General features: G+C 37.6%; 1 protein-coding gene across 20 annotated transcripts in view; it reads left to right on the forward strand.

Moving 5' to 3' along the window:
* The window catches only part of caska (calcium/calmodulin-dependent serine protein kinase a), a 205,891-nt gene that overhangs the window by 158,328 nt on the left and 24,104 nt on the right, over positions 1–23,459 (forward strand). For 10 of the 20 annotated variants that reach the window (XM_059028903.1, XM_034011615.3, XM_059028904.1 and 7 more), the window contains exons 9-15: positions 1,133–1,216; positions 2,592–2,691; positions 4,996–5,013; positions 6,281–6,402; positions 19,983–20,060; positions 22,746–22,793; positions 23,332–23,412. In XM_059028903.1, coding sequence (XP_058884886.1) covers positions 1,133–1,216; positions 2,592–2,691; positions 4,996–5,013; positions 6,281–6,402; positions 19,983–20,060; positions 22,746–22,793; positions 23,332–23,412 — 531 coding nt within the window. The remainder of the gene's footprint in view (positions 1–1,132; positions 1,217–2,591; positions 2,692–4,995; positions 5,014–6,280; positions 6,403–19,982; positions 20,061–22,745; positions 22,794–23,331; positions 23,413–23,459) is intronic. The other 10 variants (XM_059028908.1, XM_059028910.1, XM_034011623.3 and 7 more) reach the window with 3 other exon arrangements.

The following is a 23,459-nucleotide window of genomic DNA, read 5'->3' on the forward strand; positions in this document are numbered from 1 at the left end:
TATATTTTTTAATTGATCTATTAAACCATTTTGGCCATTTTGTTTTAGATTTAGATTTGTCTACTTTTGGGATGTAATTGTTTAGCGCCTCTAGTATGTTTTCTCTATTTTACTCCAATCTACTTCTTTTAGTCTCTGTTTCATACCTTCATAGTTTGCTTTTCTAAAATTGTAAACCTTAGCTTTAGTCAATACTTTTGGGGTTTTAAAAAATACTTCAAATGAGACCATGTTGTGGTCTGAGTTTGCCAATGGCTCTCTGAAATCCCCCATTAGTATGACTTCCCCTTTTCTACACGCATTTCGAATGTCATTGTATAACAGAATATTTTGCTCAGCGTCTGAATTTGGCAGTCTATAGCATGCTCCTATTATTATGCCCTTTGAATTTTTGTCCATTATTCTGACCCATATTGATTTGGCGTAGTTTTCTTTGTCCAGATTTAACACCTGGGCTTCAAGGCTATTTCTTATGTATAGCGCTACCCCTCGGCCTCTTCTGTCCTGCCTTTCCTATGCAGTGTGTATCCACTAATTTTATATTCGTCTCCATCACTCTCAGGCAATCAAGTTTCTGTAACACCTATCACATCGTAGTTACTTGTTAGTGCAGTAGCTTCAAGTTCTAACATTTTGTTTCTGAGACTTCTAGCATTAAGGTAAATACATTTAATAGTTGTCTTACCTGAGTTGTTGCCCTTGTTTTGATGTGGTCTCCCTTCTGTTTTTTTTGTTTTCTCCCCCCTTCCTTTCTAGTTTAAATGCTTCTGGACCTCCTCAAGGATCCTTTCTCCGAGTAGATTGGTTCCCTTTCTGTTTAAGGTTATTATGTCCCTGAACAGCAGAATACTTTGCTGGAAGCTATTTAAACACCTCCAGCTTATCTGCATACCACATTTTGAATTTAGTTTGATTCTTGTTATTTAATTTGGAAACCACAAGTTGGTCTGTACTGTGCACATGACTTCAGGGGACTGCAGCATATTAGATTTTCAGGAAAATGCAATTGCTGCAATGTGTGTCTAAAACAAGTACAGTGGGAATGAGCCCTATACTCTGCATCTAGACTGCATTATGCTGTCCTGGGAGACTGTCAGGTAAAGCAGTTAACCTCCTGTTTCCTTTCTTGCAGGAGAGGGACCGCTATGCCTACAAAATCCACCTCGCTGAGACTGTGGAACAACTGAGAAAATTCAACGCCAGAAGAAAATTAAAGGTAACCCATTTTGACACCAGGGTCTTTTTAAGTAGTACTGTTATTTTCAGAGCTTGAGCCAGGAAACGTACATTAGAGATATGACTGAGAGACAGACCTTCATTTCCACCCACACTCCAACTGAGAGCTCATCTCAAGTCTATTTGCAGACTGAAATCAGATAAGTGATCACATGACATTTGCATTTGTGTGTGCTAAATTCCACGGTTTTGCAAAACTGACATGCCAAATGTCATATAAATGTGGAGAAATGGACACATGCGCTTTAACTATTATTGCTCTAATTCCATGGTATGTCTGCTCCGCAATGGCAAAAGTTCATGTAATGAAGGGCAATACAGAGTGGCGTCCTTTTAGTTGCTTTTTGTTTGTGGTTGCAGTACTTTGGTCACAGGATATCCAATGTGGTCTCTTGTGCTTTTGTGTTACTGTGAAACCAGAGTGCTGTCTGTTCTTATAATTGCAATTGTTTTGATACCTATGGTTAGTTCTTGGGGTAAGAGCTAATTAGGTGTTATTTTTTTTTTTGTATTAGACTTGCTTTGTAGTGTACATCACGTAGTGCAATCCAGTCTTAATCTCTTTCCGTTTCACCTTTTCAGTGTCTTAAAAACATGAATTGCATTTATTTCACCCTTTTAAAAGCAATCGGTTAATGTTATTCATCAACCAAACTGCCAAACACAGCAGCCCAGACTGGCACAGTCCCTTTCCGTTCAGACAAACAACTGCCTTGTCGGCCCTTCCTCTGGATTATGCATACACCGATTTCCTGGAAATTACAAAAATTGATCGCCTTCAAATATAGATTTTTACATCTGAAATGTGAGCTGAAAAATACCTGATTTTAGCTTTTCAATTGAGGATGCAAGCCATTAATTTCACCCAGGCAAACCCTCCCACACCAAGATTTGTACAACAACCTCAGCTAATAAAGCACCTTATGATGCCAAGACCACTGGAGGAACATGATAATAAATGCAATACAGGTCAGATTATGGACTTTGTGCACTTTTATAAAAGAGGATTCATGATGCAGGGAGACACACCACAAATACTGGAAATGCAGAGAACTTTGTTCAGAGAAAGTCCTTCTCTCTTGCACTAATTCCTAGAAATGTATAATATATGTGCGAAAACAAAATATGTATGTATGATTTTGGAAGCTGTCATTTGTTTCCTGAACCTTTTCGTAATGTAATACCCTGCTTGCAATAATTAATTTTCTTACAATCATTTTGTTTCAGAAATGACATTATTAACCACAAGAAATAGCCCAGTCAGTTTCTATTCAATAAACTGCTATTTATCATTGTTATTATTCATTGGAGAACTAGAAGCTGTCGTTATTAAACTAAATCTGATCTTGTTACAGGGGGCAGTGCTAGCAGCAGTTTCCAGCCACAAGTTTAACTCATTCTATGGAGACCCTCCCGAGGAGCTACTTGACTTCTCTGAAGACCCCACATCCTCAGGTAAGTGATGGGTTAATCTCCACCCAGATGCCTCTGTCTTCTTTCTCATCCCAACTGAAGGGATATTTCCAAACATTTTCAACCAGTATCAATACTAATGGGAATAAACTTCCTCCTGTGCAAACTGTATCCATGCCCCCACTTCTGATAAGAGGTTCTACAGTAATTACTATCAAGCTTGGTTGCTGTTTTAATTGTGTGTTCAGTATTGCCAGTGAAGGTTTGCCAATAGCAGTACCATTCATTTCACCCTTTTATTTATTTTTTTGTATTAGACTTGCTTTGTAGTGTACATCACGTAGTGCAATCCAGTCTTAATCTCTTTCCGTTTCACCTTTTCAGTGTCTTAAAAACATGAATTGCATTTATTTCACCCTTTTAAAAGCAATCGGTTAATGTTATTCATCAACCAAACTGCCAAACACAGCAGCCCAGACTGGCACAGTCCCTTTACGTTCAGACAAACAACTGCCTTGTCGGCCCTTCCTCTGGATTATGCATACACGATTTCCTGGAAACGACAAAAATTGATCGCCTTCAAATATAGATTTTTACATCTGAAATGTGAGCTGAAAAATACCTGATTTTAGCTTTTCAATTGAGGATGCAAGCCATTAATTTCACCCAGGCAAACTGTGCCAATGATGCACCTCCATCTGAGCAGACACCTAGTTCTGTTTTAAAAACGGCAATATCTTTCTGTCAAAAAGAAAGAGTAGCGCTTTTGTGCCATTTCATTTCTTTATTTTAAAACAGTGCTCCATAGTAGCAACTGGCACTGGCAAACTTCAAAATTATTTTTCAAGGCTTAATGCCTGGTGTTGGTAACAGAGAACCAAAACTTGCACCAGTACGGTGTGTGCCCCCCTTTTTAAATTCCTCGGCGTTCAAACAGAAATCTGATTCTTGTGCAAGATCCTCTTCGCTCTCTCAGACTTTCATTTCCAGTCCAGAAGAAAGATGTCATTTTTCCAGATCTTTTTTTAGCTTTCCAGTGCATGGTCAGCAACAGTGGTTATAAACATACCGTGCTATACTTCAGGCTATCTTTATAACTTGCAGTTTGATTAACAGTCACATGATATATGGCATGATGGCATATGACTTTTGTGCACCACATTCACACCTTTTTTAATAGAAAAACAATTAAAAAAATTAACTAAAACAGGTCACCTTTCTTAGCCTTCACTGTGTATTCTGTGCCTTTGTTGTTTGTTCATTTTATTATATACCTTTTACCCCTAGAGTTGCTTGATTTGTACCTGTTCCACTTGGGTATGTTTTTAAAATGCTAGTCAAGGTTTTAAAATGCATTTTCTTAAGCATTAACAATATTACTACTCGTCCCCCTCTTCTCTGTTGAAGATCTTTTGGTTCTTTGCTTGTGTTTTCAATTTTGTTGCTGCTTGAACCAGCTTTCTGGTTCGCTGCACAATACAGAGGGTGGGGCAGTATTCATCTTAATAAAGCTAATAAGACATGAGAACATTGATTTTAAAGAATGTCTTATTTCCTGGGAAACACAAACAGTTTTGATAAGTCAAGTCAAAAAGGCGTCAAATTATTGCGTTAATCAGTCCAAACCAATTTATTATGCGTCGATGTCACTCTCCGCTTATTCTCACCATGTTGAAATGTCCTGGACAGAATATAATGTCAATAAGGACACACTCCTGATAATATCCCTCTGGTTACTGTCACACTCTGGTTAATATCACTCACATTTAACAGTCCTACAGTTGATTTCTACCCCACTTAATATCACTTTGGGAAATGAATGCATGGCATCTGGTTTGTGTGCAAGTAAGTTTCTGTAGTATTGAAGTGTTAAGAGTATAAAGTGTGGTAGCACAATATACTGTTGTACATGTACAGTGTAATAGATTCTGTATGAAAATAGCTTTTATTAATGAACACTGTTTAATTTAAAGCTGTCTCTAGGACTATATTTTAGGTTCCTCAGCAAAACAGGAATATTTGTTGCATCAACATTTGTTCTGTGTTTTTATTCCTATTTTGCCAGGTTATCAGGTGCCACAGATTGTCACACATAACTTGACTATGGAAATGAGGATGACGCACTGTATGACATCCTAATACACAAGCTATTTTTACCTGGCTAGTCACTAGTTCAGTACACTCCACTTCCTTACCTCGCTCTGTTTAGTTTGTTAAGAAACACTTTTGCCATACAATACTGAATAAAACATTTCAGAACGTGTAGCTTCAGCAGCCTGTTCAAACTGTTCACTTCTGAAAACCTGTCAATGTTTGTTGTTTATCCTAATGCTGCCCTCCTTCTAGGACTCCTAGCCGCAGAAAGTAGGTATCCCATTGTTCCTACTCAGTTTGGATATAACTGTGTGTCTCTTAATTTACCAGGCAATGTGTTTCACTAGCCTTTTAATACTGCTGTAGTCCCAGGCACCTATGTGGGAAGTATGGGAAGTAGACAAAATAAATAAAATATCACAGGGCTGTATTATAAATGTTTATCCTTGTATGTGGGTAAAAAGCACCAACTGTGTGTTGTGTTTTTCTCATTTCATATCAATCTGTAAGCCACTATTACGTTGAAAACATTTTGTTACAAAAAAAAGGAAAGGCAGTATTAAAATGTTTGGATCCTTCACAGTTATTTTCAAAACAGCATGCCATTAAAAATGTTGATTTCACTATCTCTGTACACATTTGTTTCATCCCTCAGACTCCATTAAATCACAATAAAACTGAATACTCATGTAAAGGGGGGGGGGGTTAGAAATTCAAACATGAGTACAAGTTTACAACATATAAAGCAACAGTATGTTATAAACAATCATTATAGTTAATATAAAAAATGAAGAAATCATTATCATTTTATAAACCAAAATAAACTTATTTCAGTGGATTACTGCTTCATCAACCATTAGGCATTAATGTAGATTTCTCTCCCAGACCATTTGGAATGGGGCAGCGCTAATTTATTACCAAGGCAACCCCAATCCATTTTATCAGGGCTTTTTCCAGGTCAGTTAGCATGGCTGATGCAGAAAGTAAATACAGAAATGGGATTAAAGTACAGCGCTGCTTTAATATTCTGCCAAGCGAGTCTCAGAGCTGAACTGCACCGAGGAGGGTGCTTTTCATGTAAGCTGTACACCTAAAGAGGTTGTATACGTCACTCACCTTACTATAGAGAATCATATTTTCAATAAACAAACTTGTTTCTCATTTACAAAATATTCAACTCTCAGATTTGTAAGTACCTTTTTTATTTTAATGAATGTACTGTACTTAGTGTATTATTTATTTATTTATTTATTTACCATTGCCTCAATGAAGCAAAGCTCCAGTTACCCACTTTGCAAAAAGGGAATTAATAATAATAATAATAATAATAATAATAATAATAATAATAATATAGTATTTGGAGAATGAGGAATTCTCTCGTGCCTTTTTTGTTGTTGTATGAGAGAGTTTTTATCAGTGTTGGCATACACACACACACACACATAGAAATGCACACATAAAAAAGCTCATTTCAGGTACAAAGGTCGCTGGCGTCATGTCCAGGGGGTCACAGTGAGTTGTGTTTGTCTGCCCACAGGGGCTGTTTCACAGGTGCTGGACAGCTTGGAGGAGATCCACGCGTTGACCGACTGCAGTGAGAAAGACCTGGACTTCCTGCACAGCGTCTTCCAGGACCAGCACCTCCACACACTGCTTGATGTGAGTCCAGCACAGCTAACAGAGGTTATAGAGACATTGAAAACAAATCTATCAAAACTTCAGAACGCTCAATCAGAATTCTAATGTAAAACCTTAAAAAAAACAAGTCCTGTAGACAAATGTTTTGGCAGTGCCTTCTCAGCCAAAATGTTTTTCTGCTTGACTTTGTTTCTTAATCTTTTTTTTTTTTTGTTTCAAGATGTAGACAAATGTTTCAGCTTGCGCCCTTTTCAACGCTTGCTTACTGGACATATTTTCTTATAGTTTTACATATGGGAGAAAAAAATCAATAAACAATAAACACATAAAGGTTGTGCTCATATCAAGCCACTTGACTGATTTTATTGGATATGTCAAAGGAAAAAGATTGCAATGTAGAGACATGGAGTATCAACACTAAGCAATAGTGAAGAGGATGATATTGTTGGTAGCTTGTGTCATATCCCTGTTTATTGTAACACAAGTTATTTGGTTGTCAGGATTTTGATTTGCAAATCATACATTGTAGTTCCTTTTGCAGCATAAAATGAACTGAATATTGAATCTGGAATCAAGTAACAAGATCTCAAATAAATAATGCTTTTAACAACTTGTGCAATAATGCACAGTATGACAGGCAGTAGTTCTCCTGTCTCAGTCCTGGATGTAGCACAAATCCATGGGTATAATAATCTGATATAAGTATTGTAATATCTAGGTCACCCTAATCTGTAAAAAATGGTGTGTCCTTATGACACCCATATAAAGTTCTAAATATATTTAATTCTCAGAAGTTAAAAATATGGCACAATTAGCCTTTTGTGTAATTATTTTCTTTCTGTTAGAAAAGCATGGTTTGTTAAGATGTATTTATTTTACTCGTGCCTTGCTGATAAAATGGAAATGTGTACTTTATTTATTTATTTTTTTTGGGGGGGTGGGGGGGTAGTGTTGTTTTTTGTAATCACCTTTCAAATGAATGTTGGAAATTTCTAATTGATTAATTGTATGCTGTAGTTTTTTCATGAAACGCATCAATATAAATTCTAAAGTATTTTAGTACGTACAAACTGGAATCTGAAATTCAACTGGCTACATGTTTTGCTTTGACTGTAGAGGGCCACATGCTTTGTGTACAGTTTTGAACCTCTTCAAGTGATGAGCTCTCATTATATAGTGGAGACACCCCACGTGTTTAGGATGTTCTTCAGCATGTTATTGAGTAGTAGTTTCAGAATCTAGAAACAGAGATGCCTATCATATAACTAGCCAACTACATATGTAAAGAAGAGCTGTGTAGCTCATGCCACAAACGGTGAGTAAGGGCCTGATGACCTTTTACCTAATTTTTTATATATTAAATTTCAAGGGTGTTTCCAACAAAAAATAGTGAATTGACATAAGAGCTCAAGTAACCCCCTTTGGTCTGCTGAACTGGAATAACCTTATAGCCTCAGAAAATTGAAATATTCAGAGTTTATTCTCTATTCATTTTTTTGTATTTATTCTGATGTAATTTTGTTTTTACAAGTACGATTTATAGGCCCGTAAAATTGTGTCCTTGTTGGTGATTGTTAAACTCATTTGAATGGCTATTGGCAATGTGTAACTGATTAGTATGACTGGTTTTACACCCTGGTAAGGTTAACTGGATAGTGCTAAAATTCAAAGACTCAATTTTCCAACATGTGTGCATATCAGGAGAAATTCAGCTTCTCTGTCAATTCAAGCTTTGCCTAAAAAGTGTTTGAAAAGCAGAGCATTTTCACATTAAGGTGGTGTAAAAAGACTGCAGGTATTGTTGAACACCCCTGTGAAGACAGAATATTGTTTAATGAATGCTAATTTGCCTCATAAACCTGAGCTGGCCAGGGTCCGGCACAATGGATTTAAAACTAAAGGCCAGCTTTGTTACAGCCAATTGTAAGGAATTCTTTTTGTATATTAAGGACACTTTTTAGTGCAAAGTAGAAAACTGGTTTTGCTCAGCTCTTTATAACATGTCGTCTCCTTGTCTCTTGTATGACTCTCACGAACCAGAGTTTAATTTCTCAATAATGGGTTGGAGTGCTGAGGAAACGCACAAACTGCCAGCAGAAATTAAAATAAGACAGGTGTCTTTTGTAACATAGATAATTGACTCCAGAGCATATAACAATACTTAACAAGATTTTAATGGTTTTGAAGGATGCATGTGAAATGGATTTGGGCATTTGCTGCATATTACTCTAATTTACATAGGAGTGTCACAGTAGTGCATGTGAGTAAGTGAAGTTATAGGGCTGGATTTTTTGTTCTGTTTTCACTAGTGTAAAGTTTGCCTTTAATAGTTGTAAAGCTAGCAAGAAACAGCAATGTTTTGGGTAGAATCTGTTAAAGGAACCGTGTTTCTTACTAGTTTTATAACATTAACATTGTTTGTCCCCTTGTTCTAAAAAAAAGAAGGGAAAAAAGGGAAACTTTGCACTGGTGCAAACAAAACTGAAATCTGGCCCATAAATATTGTTTTAAGGGACCTGTTTCAGTACTGTCTAAGTCAGTTATTACAAGGAGGTTTGCCAAGGTGTTGACTGTGGTTTCTATAAGAGAGGAAAAAAAACCATGTGTTGAATTGCTTTTGTGTTGAATTATGCTGACTGTGGTTTCGTTGACCAGTCAACAGTTTTCTGTGGGTTTGTAACACAAACTGTGGATTCGTTGATCAGCAATATATCTGCCCTGCACTCCTCTTCTCTTCAAAGCCACACAGCCACTTTTAGTTAGAAGATTCGTAGAAATTAATCAATCAAAGGATTGATGGGTGACGTCACAGATGTTTTAAAAATGGTGAATTGGTAAGGCAACAAAAAGAAGAAAAAAAATATTTATATTTTATTAGCAGCTAAGCAAAGATCTTGTAAGAGGGGTGTTGTGCGAGACAGAGGGAGAGGGAGTAGCTAGCTCTGCAATCCAGCTGCTTGCTTTAAAAGGATCTGTAGTGGGACCGCCTCTATCAGCACTGAGCTGTGTGGGCCGCCTTCTGGGGACACTTTCCATGGTGGTCTCTGAATACAGATGTCACTCCATTTACAAGTTACATTTTCACACAGAAGGAGCAAGACAATATCTTCTTTTGTGAGTCTGGATCCCTTTACACGGTGGTAGTTCTGCCATTTAGGAAGCTGTTCTATACATTAAGATATCACTGAGCACCCGGCTTTTAGGAAAGCATTAAAGTTTGAGCCCAATTTGCTGCTAAGAGTTAGTGTTGTGCCTCTTGTGTATACCTGCGTGTTGTGTGTGTTCTCAAACACGCTCCTGGAAATCTGAACTTGCATTGGTCTTGGTTTTTTACTTACGATATAGTACTTTGTTTCTAGGGGGTTATTGTTTTTTTTTTTTTTTTTTTTTGTTTTTGTTTTTTTTGTTCATGTCATACAGACATGTTTTTTTGTAATAAATGTTCTTCAAAATATATAGTGAGTTATCATCGTCACTTACTCAGTGTGTTGTATTCACTGGAAACATTTCTAAGTATCAGTTTAGTTTGATGTTTTGGATACATTTTTCTTGGTATAGTCCCATTACCATTAAGAGTTGTTTACTTATAGGGACAATTGTTGAGACTGTGTTGCGGAAGTTCAGCTCAGGAGAATGTGTGTTCTGATATGCAAGTAAGACCATGCTCTCTGAGATAGTAGTGTCTGAGGAAGTTGAGATGCTTCGTATAAGGCAATGATATGCCCACTAAAGGATATGAAGCAGAGGCTACTGATTTGTGTCATTTGGTATCTCTGAGAAGGCAGAACAATAATAATGGAGTTGACTGCACAGCAATGACTGTCCTCTGTAGATACAAAAGGTGGATGCTTTCCTGGTTGCTGACTAGACACACTACCCACACAACTGTAGTGTTCAGAATTACATGTTGAGTATATGCCCAGAATTATAAACTAAAATGTCAGACAATCAGTGCGTTTACATTAGCATAAGAATTCCGATATTTTTTCGGGAAGATATTTTTTCCGAAAACTAATTCCGATATTCCGATGTAAACACAGTTTTCGGAAAATGTATTGGAATATTCCAAAAGTCAGTTTTCAGAAAACAGCACCTAGAAATTTCAGATTAAATTCTGAAAACTAACAAAATGTATATCATGTAAACACACTTTTTGGAAAACTTATTCCAATAGAGTACTGCACATGTGCAAACTCTGACCTTCATTCCTGCACGTGGTTTTAGAAAACAGAGAAAATAATAATAATCTGTAGTCAGTCTGCATGCATCCATTTGTCTAGTTAGTAATACTAAAGTAATAAAAGTAATGCATTTGTTAAAGTCTGCATGTATTTGTTAATAGCCCATACTGAAGCAGCAAATGTTTTCCAGCTTTAAAATGACGTGAGAATTTAAAATAATGTCTGCAAAAGAAACTGGTAATATAGAACAGGATGAGCTGTTGGAAAGGCTGATTGCACATTGTGGGGAATCTGAATAGAGGTATAGGATAGTAATCTTTGAATTTAAGACCTGACGCTTCGACAAAGCACGTGAATTATTGGATTTGTCTCCATTTTATCACAGAAATGTCCCGTCTGTTCAAATCGTATTTAGGCTACTACAGTACTTTGCATGCGAAAATACACTGCGTTTTCTGAAAACTTCAATCCATGTATACAGCTGAATTCTAATTAGATCTTCTATCGTTAATCATGTAAACACAGGAAAGTGACGTTTTAAGAAAATCAGTTTTCTGATTCAGTTTTTGGAAAACATCAGTTTTTGGAAAACGCTCTGTCATGTAAATGTACTGATTGTCAGTTGTGCCCAGAGTGTTTAATACTGAGCACTAATCGTGTGACTTGGCATCAAACAAAGGGGCACACAGGGTACAGTGATTCAATCTGGGTGTATCTGCTGTACTCTATGTATTTTAGTAAATGTGCAGTAATTATGTGGGTTGGTGTCTTTTGAGGGCTGCTTGTTGCCACTAGACCATAACTAGTTCAGAGTCCTGTTAGAAAACTGAACTGACATTGAGAGGAAAAAAGTATAGAAGAATTTCATCCAGTGTCTAAAGAAAGTGGAAGCGTGAAGCTTGTGTTTATAAAACAAACAAACAAACAAAAAAGCAACTTGGTTTTGTTTGGGCACACATGAGAGTTCTGGCATGTGTTTTATTATGTTTATGCATTTATTTAATTTTCTTTGTTAGTATTGCTGGAGCTTGGGGCTCCCAAGTGGTGCATCCAGTAAATGCACTCCGTGTGGAGTGCAGGATGCGTCCTATAGCCTGGAGGTCACCAGTTCGAGTCCAGGCTATTCCATTGCCGACAGTGGACGGGAGTTCCCAGGGCGCGGCACACAATTGGGGGCTCACCGCGCACCAGCTACGCCTGTAGACTGGCCAGACGCCTGCGGGCTTGCCTGTAAGCTGCCCAGAGCTGCATTGTCCTCCGACTCTGTAGCTCTGGGTTGGCTGCATGGTGGGCCTGCAGAGTGGGGAAAAAAAAACGGTCAGCTGATGGCGCACGCTTCGGAGAACAGCGTGTGTTCATCTTCGCCACTCCCAAGTCAGTGCAGGGGTGGTAGCAGTGAGCTGAGCTTTAAAAATACAATTGGATATGTCAAATTGGGAGAAAAACGGGGGGAAATCAATTGGCGACTACTACATTTTAAAAAAAAAAAATAAATAAAATGAATAAATAAAAGTATTGCTGGAACTTAATATTTTTAAGAAATGTGTGATTCAGATTGTGATTTCAAATGGATCCTCCATTTGCTAAACTAGCTGCTTGTCACTCTTGTCCCTGAAAAAACAACAGTATTAGCAATGACATGATGTTGTTTCACTACCTAGGGTTACTTAGCAATAACTGGTGCAGTCATAGACTAATTGTTATTTGCACTTAATAGCAGAACTTAAGTCGCAGCAACACTATAGACACTATTTAAAAAATACTTGTTGCTGTTTTTAGATTCATTTTTCTTCCTGGGGGGAAAAAGGTGTGCCTACAATTGCAAGGCTTACAAGATTGCTTGAATAATCTCCTCCCCCCGTGGAAATATTGTGACTGCTGGAAAGTTTTTCTTTGATTTGATCAGGTATAAAACTGAGAGGTGTTGTAGAATTTCAACAGCTGTCGGGTCAACTGAATTGAATCTGTTTTGTCTTCATGCAAGGATTAAGGCAGACATGGCGGACTTCTTCAGGTCACATCTAGTCCTGCAATGCTACTGTTACTAAAGTGCATTGCTTATTTTGTTTGTTTTTGAAGATTCTAAAGTCAGCTGCAGGTATTTTAATTGTCCACAATAAGGTGCTGCTGCAATGCAAGCTACTGTATACATCGCAAGCAGCATCCATTACATATACATAAACAACGTGTATTTTTATTTTAATTATAAAAACATGATTACTGCTCTATATAACGTTTTTAAAGCATGTGAAATGTTTTATTCCAATGATATGGATTACCTGTAAAAGCAAATAAATAAATAGGATTTTCGTTGTCCAAGGGACCAATTTACATTTGCACATGTCAATTATTATGGTGCACTTGAACGAGAGCTGTTGTACACAGTGATGCCCACTACAGTAACTACTCTTCATGCAGTATCATGCTTTTAAAGCATTATTTAAATAACTCTTGCATAAAGCTTTGTGAATATGGTCTTATGTACAGTATTGTATATGAACAGTTTTGTTATAAATGCAGGTAACAAATATTTAAAATCAATTTTCTGCAGGAAAAGGTATCATACCTGTGGGAATCATCATGTAAAACCTAGAAGATTAGACCTGGTTTGATTTTTTTTGTCTTCTTTTTTTCTCTCCAAGTATTTTATACCTTAGTAGTACCTTATTGAATAACAGATTTGTATAGAAAATACTTGTAACTGTTCAGATTTATGAGCAACAAGTATTGGAACTAGCTTTCATAAGACACATCACATGTAACTTGAGGAGGGGGAGAATAATTGTTAATCACAGAACATGAGACTTTGGAAGTGACCCTTAGGATGTCTTCTGTTAGTACCGTATGTAACGATGAGGATACAAAGATGAAAAAAAAGCTCTGTGAATAGGACACCTGTCTAAAAGAAACATTAACTCGGCTAAGATATGTCTCATCTAAAGGTGAGATAAAACGACTTAATCACTATTGACACTGCTGCAGCTGAACTCCTGAAGTACAGTTTAGCACCCTGTCTTAAATCATGGTTTGCACACTTTCACATAGTATGGAAAGCTGAATTATGATAAGCTTGTGCTGGCTGCGCTTGACTCATGACAATTCGTTGCATGGTAACAATAGAATCAGATCACATTCCTCTATGATCCTCAGAGCAAAAAATGTTTCCTCCTTAATCTTTTGCATCTCATTAAAAATGTAATGTTGCAGTATATAAATATATCAATAGCCCAGGCTGCAAGACAGTCATGGTTATGTGTGATATTTTCAAGTTTGTGGTTCTTGCTTGTTATTAAGCCTCTTGTCTTTTGAAAGCATATGGTAAATGCATAGTAAACTACTGGTTACTTTTATTTGGGGTAGACAATGACTGCAGATGATTGTGAAATAAACCAATACATACGTATAGTAAATCAAACTCTTTATGCAGGTACCAATCAAGTTGTATCAACCATTCCTGCATGCATGCATACCACAACCTGATATGGAATTAGATACATGTGTTCATTATTATTTAGATGGTGGTGTGTTTACTTGCAAAAGACATTTATGTTTCGCTGTCGGATGCTAAAAGTCCAAGCCTGAAATGAAAGCTGGCTCAAGGGGTAATCCACTAGTAATGTCGAGAACAAATGAGTGAATCATATTTTCAATTTGTATGTTGTTGATCCTCTAAGTTGCACACATGGATATAAACAGCAGTGTAAAGTTTGTATTTGTACAATGAGACAACAAGGTGGGTGTAACAGGGTGTAACGTGCCTGGGTCTTCACTGAATAATAACGAGTCAGACACAGAACATTGGGTGTTAACACACCTCACAGGCACACAGATTTAATAAATGCACAGGTGCTGCCACTAGGGTACCAGCAATGGTAGCCCTAGTGTCAAATTTAATAAAGAAAGCAAAGAAAAGCTAAAAATAAACTGTTAGCCGCACAAGGCGAGCGCTAGTCTCATTAAAAGAGGCATCCCGCTCCAGGAACCTACTACACTACGAAACCCTCTCCATACTGGTTGGGATCAACATCCCCTAAACCAACCTACTGCTGTTGCTCCCGAAGTCCCGGCTTCCCAGTGACTCCGGGTCTTTACGAGAGTCCTGGCTGGGCAGAGCTTTCACAGGCACCGTCTTGCAGTTGAAGGGCTCCTCAATGTAAACAAAGCGCCCCTCTGTGTAGCATGGTGGTGCAGTTTCCTTGAGCTGTAGCGCAGACTCTTCTTGAGCTCCGCCCAGCCTCCCCAGGCACGCCCCCCTGGCCAATCCGGACCTCCCGATCAGCTGAGCGCCTTCGAGCCTGCCTGCTCAATTGGTTGCCTGGCAACGCGTCTCCTGTTGCGCGTCCCAGCTGCACACATCCACTCAAGAACCAGCGTAAGGGTCCTCCCTGGCACAGTGGGCTACTGAGTGATGTAGTGGAATACTAAATTAAACCATGGTATGGTATAGAAGCAGGTGCAATCAACAGAGCTGAAGGGCTACAGTAACACTGTTTCTCAGGTACCAAGAACAAGCACAATGGCAAGAAAACACATGCATTCGAGCAAAATGCCGGCCATTTGAGCAATATAGAAAAACAGACTATTCAGAATGAAGGAAAACATCAATAAAAAAGGTTGGGAAGGGGTAAAAATAAATTAATCTGTATAATATTATATGTAATATGCTTTTCTTTCATACTGAAGAGTGTCTGTTTGTGATAAATAGTAAAAGCCCAGTGATGTATCCTGAGAGCTCTCACTGTAATTTCAAATACCTATTAATAGAATCTCTCAAATTAACTAAAAAGCTAACCGTCAAGATGATGAAAACCCTAGAAACCTTTTAATCTACATAGCTGTACTGAAACTTGCTGGGTTTTCTGCTTTGTTGAACTGCTGTAGTGGTGGGTTGCTTTGGTGCAGCTGGATTGTGAGGTTTGTGTCAGTTTAATTAAATAGCAGCCTGGGCTACACAGTGGAAAGGACTGCTCTGGGAGTTTTTTTTGCAACAGAAGTTTGCCAGGTTTTTTTTTTTTTCACAACTACTGCAGCGAAAATTAAAAAAAGAACGTCCATTTCTAATCCAGCAATAACAAAAGGATACAATGTAATTTCATGTTTCTGACCTTTTGCTTCTGCAAAATAAACTTTAGTTTAGGTGAAGTTTGTATGTTTTTGTTTCTTTGCACGCAAGAGAATTGTAGAGCTTTTGCTGCTGTTCTCCATGTTTGATAAGAACAAATATTCTGTATGTTTGATAAGAACAAGCATCTGTATAGACAAGGCTCACATTTTAATGTTGTTGTTTTTGCTTTATTTCCCTGTGAGGGCTGAAGAAACTTGGTCAGAACATACTTTTGAGCTACATAATGCAGCACTAATTATTTGATACAGACAAAGATTTGTTTGTTTTAGAATGTTTGCTTCCTGCAGCTTCAATTACAATATAGCGCTCTACTCAATTATGTTTGAATGCAACAAACACTGTTTTTCTGTGTATTTGAACATCAGATAGCTTTCACGATAGCTTCTGTTTTGCTCCTGCCTTGTTTGGAAAGTAACTAATTCTTAATTAATGAGTTTTAGATTTATCCTTCAAGACACTGGCTTTTTGTATGCTAGGTTACAAGGTATATGTTGAAAGGTATATTCATATATATTTTTGCAGGTAATTAAACAAAGGCTGTCCTTCGATTAAATAGGTCAGGAACCCAGCTACGAATGTGTTGCCTCTGTTGACGATGGTTTGGTGTTTTTGTTTTCCTTTCTCATGGACTTCCGCATGGTGAACACAAGTTTGTTCTACATAATGCTTCCCCTGTGGAGAACTTTTCTGACCTCATGGCTGGCCTGCCAGCTGGCAGCTCCTCTATATATTCCCAACAGGAGCTGATCTCAGTGTTTCCCAAGCACAGGGTGTTTATACTGTACAGCAAGTCGGCCACATTACAGTGCTTCTGTGGAAAACAAAACATTCACTGTAGAACAGTGGAACCAGGAAGGTGGAATTACCAAACTATGGGCAACCTTGTTCTGTGCCTCCTACCATGAGTCATAGAAGGCTGTTACTGATGCCTGTAAGATTTGTTGCAATGTCTGCTTATTTTATCTACCTCTCTACATGTCTTTTGTCATTGAGATATTAAAAATAGCAGAATTCAGCATTTTTACAGAGAAACGACACTTCTTGACAGATGTCATCCTTCTGGTTAGGGAAGATCTGTTTAGTTTCTCAAGTGAATCTAAATTAAAATTACATAGAACAGCACTTCACACTAGCACAGTGTGTTGATCATATAATGTTATTTTATATTCTTGCTGTAAGGTTCATTGAAATCTGTTGTGGTCAGTTAGGGACATTTTGTAGAAAATGCACAGTCAGAGGAGTTGCACCAATGTCCCCTTGCACCATGCTTTGGTTGAGAGATGTCTGTCATTTACTAAAGGCAACAAGGCTTGAAATGCGTACCTAGTTCTAACCTACTGTCCTACTGACTTTCAGTTGGTACCTATTAAGCCTGTGTTTAAATTTGAGCTTGCAAGTCACTAAACAAAGTGGCAAAGAAGCTTGTGTATCTGTAGTTACAAAGTAACAAAAAATATTAATAATTACTTTGTATGGTTTCCGGTGAGGTACAAAATTTAAAGTTATTGGTCTTTCCTTGCTAACTGTACTTGGTGTTTAGCTGAGCAAGTGCACTGTAGTTCCCACAAAACTTCCTGTAGAGCTGAAACCTCACGCTTGGTAAACCCTTTTTTTCTGAGCAATGAATTTAAGAAGGAAACCAGAAACAAAGTCTAATCTGAGGTGATCTGGATCTGCTTTGTTTTGTGTTTTGCAGTTCCGAGGAGTTAGATACCAGTAATAAAATCCTTTCTCGACATAACCAGGGCTAGTGATAGCTTGATTTTATTGGAACAGTTTACAGTGTTTGGGAAGGGAATCACCCTTGTTTACATCAGCTACCTATTCTTGGTGATCCTGGGATAACCCTTAAAACTTGGGGTCGATGAATTCCAGGGTGATTCCCCAGGGCTGTAAAATTATCCTGTAATACATGTGTGACTTCTTCTGGCATGGTATTGGTGAATGAAATCACTGCTGAACTTGAAAAGTTGTGGAAGTGTCATTCATAAAATCCTGACCAAACCCTAAAAAGTGTTTTTGTGCAGTCATATAATTAGGTCATCCAGATTGATATAATTGTCTTGAAAAGTGTCGGTGTTTTAAATACAAGGTTTAGGAAATGGAAATGTACACTGCTGTGCAAAAGTCTTAGACATATTGCATTTTTCTACTCTGATGCATTATGAGCATCAACAATTTACTCAAAGCCTCCACTAGTGTTTTCTACTATTAGAACAACCTTGACTTACATAAAGAAGGAAAAACATTGAGTGAATTAGCTCGCATCACTCAATTTTCAAGGTGTGGTATCCGAAGCATAATCAACAAGTACAGAGAAACATAATCAGTAATTGACAAACCCAGGACTGGAAGACCTGAAAAGCTGTCTAACAAGGATGAGCAATGCTTGAAGGTAATATCCTTAAGGAATAAAAAGACAAGCGTTGAATTGACAACAGAACTGGCAGAAGGCACATGTTTCGTTGTCCATCAACTCAAGAGTACTAAGGTCACTCTTGAAATCAGGACTTAAAGCAGAGGTTTTCTAACTGTGGGGCGCACCCCCCTAGGGGGGCATGATGAGGTTATTATCTGCGATTGTAAAAGCTCTGCGGTAAATGGCAGACTCGGTGGGCCTCCAGAATGATTGACTCAATCAACTACCCAGGCAAGGATCTTTAATCTGACCAACCCCCTGTTAAATCTGACCAGTCCCCTTCCATAGAGCTTGTGTCGTTTCTGACCTATCGCAACTCACCCGCCTTCATTTGAAAGTGCAGCGGCGGCGGGTTTTAATATCAAACACATTTTGTTCACAAATAAAATTTTGTTCACAAATAAAATCAAAAAGTAAAAAAACTAGATTTAAATCACCTGCAGTTTATAAATAGGGGGGGGGGGGGGTGTCTTAGCTTTTAGTTTAATTTACGGGTTTTGCTGCAGAATGTAGAAAACGGACAAACAAGGGTGCAACATTTTATTAAATAAATCTTTTATAAAGTTATAATAAAATTATAATGAAAAAATTCAGCTGGTAAAAAATACAACATTACATGTTAATACAATTACGAATAGTGATTGTAATAAAGTGTATCCATCTTAAAAGATATATTATTATTATTTATTTCTTAGCAGACGCCCTTATCCAGGGCGACTTACAATTGTTACAAGATATCACATTATTTTTACATACAATTACATTATTTTTTACACATTATTTTTACATACAATTACCCATTTATACAGTTGGGTTTTTACTGGAGCAATCTAGGTAAAGTACCTTGCTCAGGGGTACAGCAGCAGTGTCCCCAACCTGGGATTGAACCCACAACCCTCCGGTCAAGAGTCCAGAGCCCTAACTATTACTCCATTTATTTGTCTTTTATGTTTCTGTATTGCATAATGTTTTGCTGTGCCGTGCCACGCCACTGGTGGACGGGGCTGTTTAATGAGCGCAGTTGTGGGAGTGAGAGCAAACAGGTAGACTGGAATTTAGCACAGAGAGAGATTTTTATTATTTTGTTTTGCTTTGATTTTTTCCTTAATTGTTTATTTGACCTGCTAAATTCGAGCATGAAGCTACTGCCTGTGTGGAGCCTGCTTTGATTTTACACGTGACATTACAATATGTTATTTTAGGAAAATCACATTTTTCTAAATGTTGTACTGTTTACTAGAGAGGGAGGGCGCAAGAGAAAAAAAAATCTCATCAGGGTGGCGCAGCAAAAAAAGTTTGAGAACCCCTGACCTAAAGGATGTGTTGCAGTAAGAATACATCTGTTAAGAAAGGGGAACAAGACTAAAAGGCTAAAATATGCACAAGAACACAGAAATTAGACTATGGAACAATGGTCAAAGGTGCTTTGGACTGTTGGATGGATGGATGGACGACGACACCTTTGCCTTCTGCAAGTTCTGTTGTCAATTCAACGCTCATCATCTTTCTATTCCTTAAGGATGTTAGACAGCTTTTTGGGTCTTCCAGTCCTGGGTTTGTCAATTACAGACGATGTTTCTCTGTACTTGTTGATTATGCTTCGGATACCACACCATGAAAATCGAGTGATGCAAGCTATTTCACTCAATGATTTTCCTTCTTTATGCAAGTCAAGGTTGTTCTAAGAGTAGAAAACACTAGTGTAGGCTTTGAGTAAATTGTTGCTCATAATGCATCAGTGTAGAAAAATGCAGCATGTCTAAGACTTTTGCACAGCAGTGTACATGTTCAGGGCTTTATAACTGCTCATTCTTAAGGGCTGAAAGGAAATGCATGTTGGTGACTAACGCTGTCTTCTATTTCATGTTTCTTGCAGCTGTATGACAAGATCAACACAAAGTCCTCCCCGCAGATCAGGAATCCTACAAGTGATGCAGTACAGAGAGCCAAAGAGGTGAGCTGGCCAGTGACTCATTCATGCTGATGAGTAGTAAAACTAGCAGCACTAATAGGAGCCTTAGGCCCAGTCAACATGTGGTAGGAACTCAGCTTCCACATTCAAATGTTGACAAACATTTTGGCCTATTTTCTAAATGTTTACTTTGATAAATGCCTACATTAACGTGTTTTTTTTTAATTTAATTATTTAGTTGATTGTCTCTATAGTAATAAAATGAACAAACTCATATATGACCTTCAAGTTATGTCTGTTACAGTATGTACCTGTGACCTGTGTATCTGTCTGTTTGGCCCTGTTAAGTGGATTTACTTAACAGGGTTTTAAAGTTAAAAGTATTTGGTAGATGTATATATCGTGAATATTTTCAGATGCTCACCAGACTTTTACTGCAGTGAAGAGACAGACCGCCGTGGTGAAGAATTAAAAAAAGGTGTATTATAAAAGGATGCAAAATGTACCTGCCTCTAGACAATAACTTTCTTTGCTGGCTCAGGCACTATGGTCCACATTTGAGAAGGAATTTGTTTTCATTCTTAACAAACGTGGAGAACATGTTAGTAGTTTAAATAAAGGTTACCTCGATACTATAAGTGTCCACATTTCAGATTGTGTTTTCTGTGGTGAAGCTCTTGGAATCTACTGTATCATAAATATCTTTCTTGGAACTGAATGCTTCGACCACCCATTGTTGTGTATATGTTCTCCTTTTGTGTTAGTTCTTGATAGAGGTATGCTTTTGAAATGATATGAAAGAGATGATAATTGTGTTTTTTGCATGAAGCACTGTACTGTTTTCAATGTGGTTGAGAATGTGGTTGAGAAACCGCACGATTCATTTCTCTTAACCGGGGTGAGCCCAGCTTTTCTATTGCATGCAGTCAGAATCATCTTTCAGATTGCAATCACAATTCTATTGTCAGAATAAAGCACATGACGTTTAGAACGTACAGTGTTAAATGCTAAAACATGTTTTATAATGCAAAGGCCTGATTCTCTGGTATTGAAGAAACGCCAGATTATCTGAGGGAATGAGAGTGAAGCTTTAATCTTAGCACTGGAACAAAAGGCACAATCGACTTCATAAAGTTCAAATTACATTTTTTATGTATCCATTTAAAATTATTTTCAGTAAATAAGGAAGCAAACCTTGTAAAATGTATATTTACTAACACAGATTTTAAAAAAAGCATCTCTGCGTAGTGAAAAACTGTGAGATTTGCATCGCAACAGAAATTAAGTAAACTACAGATGCTTAAATGCAGTGGTAGTCCAGACAGTAAAATACCATTACACGTAACACCACACGGCAGTTAAACTAAGCACTCTCACAAGACGATTGTTTCTCAAGTATACTGTAGTAAAATTGAGTAAACATAATCGTGATCATATAACAAGCTGCTTACCCACGAGGACTTGTTTTGATGGATTATCCTCAGTGATTGACATTTGTATACTGTAGTTAAAGGCGCTTTTGCTAATTGTAATGTGACGTGGCCGAGGGCAGTGTAAATGATCAGGCTGGAGTCTGGACTGTTTAAAACTGGTTTTATTTTTCTTATAGTGCAGTGGGAAAACAACCACTAATAAAACAAACAAACAAAATAAACCAAGCTTTCAGTTGGAGAACTAACTAAACATTACTTTGTATGGTCCCTGTGAATACATGCAGGAACTCAGCCGCTTATAAGAATCAAATCATCTGGGACGGATGTAATTCTTATAAACGGAGTACACTGTACCTCCTAATCTGTGCTATTACCTGACCTCAGCTGTACAGAACACTTTCCCACGGGTACTAACCAGCTCCACTAACACCAAGCTTTCAGCTCTAACGCACCTATGCCATCGTTACTCTCCTACATCATTCAATCACTGTCAGCAGTATTAGGTCTTAACATATTATCATTGATCTTAGATAAAGACAAGGAGTAAGTGTATAGTCTCAATCTATAAAGGGGAGGGGGGCATAGTCTAGCAGATTTCCTTTAGGGATGTTTGTTTGTTCATCACAGAAGAGACTTTTTAACAACTGTCTTCAAGTTCATACTGCACAGCTGTAGTGTGTTATTAATTATGACCTGAAAGATGTAATAATGTGCACCCATTCATGCTGTGTTTATTCTGGGTTTTTAGCTAAGTAAAAATACATCAAAAGCTGTTAATTTGGCCATAAATTTGACAGCATTTTTTTATTGGCTAGAAATAGTTGTATTTCCTTAGCTGTACAGTATAAACCTCGCTGTGTATTCAGGATGATTGTTAATGGTAACTTCTACCATTTGCAGGGTGAGTTTTATGGCGTGCATGAATCCATAACGCTTCCAGAATATGGTTGTTTCTTTCTGGGGTAAATCAAGATTGCAAGTTTCCTTTTGCACTGCTTTTCTTTTCTACACTTCTCACCCACAAGCAATACTGAAATGCTTTAAAAAATATCTTCTGCAAGTTACTGTTTTCAAGATGACCAGGGTGCGCGGGTATTGGTGATCACTGATGATGGGCAAAACTAACCAACTACCTCTGACTGATTCTTCTTGATTTGGTTGACAGTATATGAGCGGAAGCCTAAGACCTGGATAAAGCTTTACTAACATGACCTGTCTTTTAGTAATTCAAATCATCATTGTAGAGCTGGTAGAAAGCATTGTATAATTCACCTGTGTGTCTTCTTACACTAAGAATTCCACTGAAGACGAAGCCAGCACAGCTTTGAAACATCTGGAATATGTAAGCCGGAGGCATTTTAAAACTTTTAACTTGTCAGTGTCTTTTTAAAGCATTTTGGCATTTTATGTGGTCAGAAAAAAGACCAGTACCATGAACAGTAAGAAAAAAAAAAGAAGACAAAAAAGAAAAAAAAGTTTCTATGTTTAAATAATACTGCACATAGTTACGTTTGTATCTTAACAGTTAGACAATTAAACATTGATTGAATAATATACTGTCAAAGACGAGGACTATAAGGAGTGAATCAGTAAAGTTAATAATGCTCAATCTCACATTTTGCAGGAATACAGAATGATTTCATGAGAAGACTTGCTTGATCATAAATGGCTGTGATTCACATTTTTTAATACCACTACCTTTTTGTGGTATCATGTGATCATTTTAAGGTCAGATTGATTCAAGAAAACCCGAGAAGGGGGATTATTTGCATTCTATTTTCTTTTTGCTTCACGTGATAGCTGAGCTTTAATAATAACCAGCTATGCACTGCATATCTAGTATAAGTTCAAGGATGTTTCAAACTCTATATATTTTGCAGGTACTGGAAGAGATTTCATGTTACCCAGAGAACACTGATGCTAAAGAACTAAAGCGGATCCTCACACAGCCCCATTTTATGGTGAGTTCAGCACACAAATGTATTGGGAGTGAAGTCCAGTGCAGTTA

Source organism: Acipenser ruthenus, chromosome 8, assembly GCF_902713425.1.
Source record: "Acipenser ruthenus chromosome 8, fAciRut3.2 maternal haplotype, whole genome shotgun sequence".
Classification (NCBI taxonomy): domain Eukaryota; kingdom Metazoa; phylum Chordata; class Actinopteri; order Acipenseriformes; family Acipenseridae; genus Acipenser; species Acipenser ruthenus.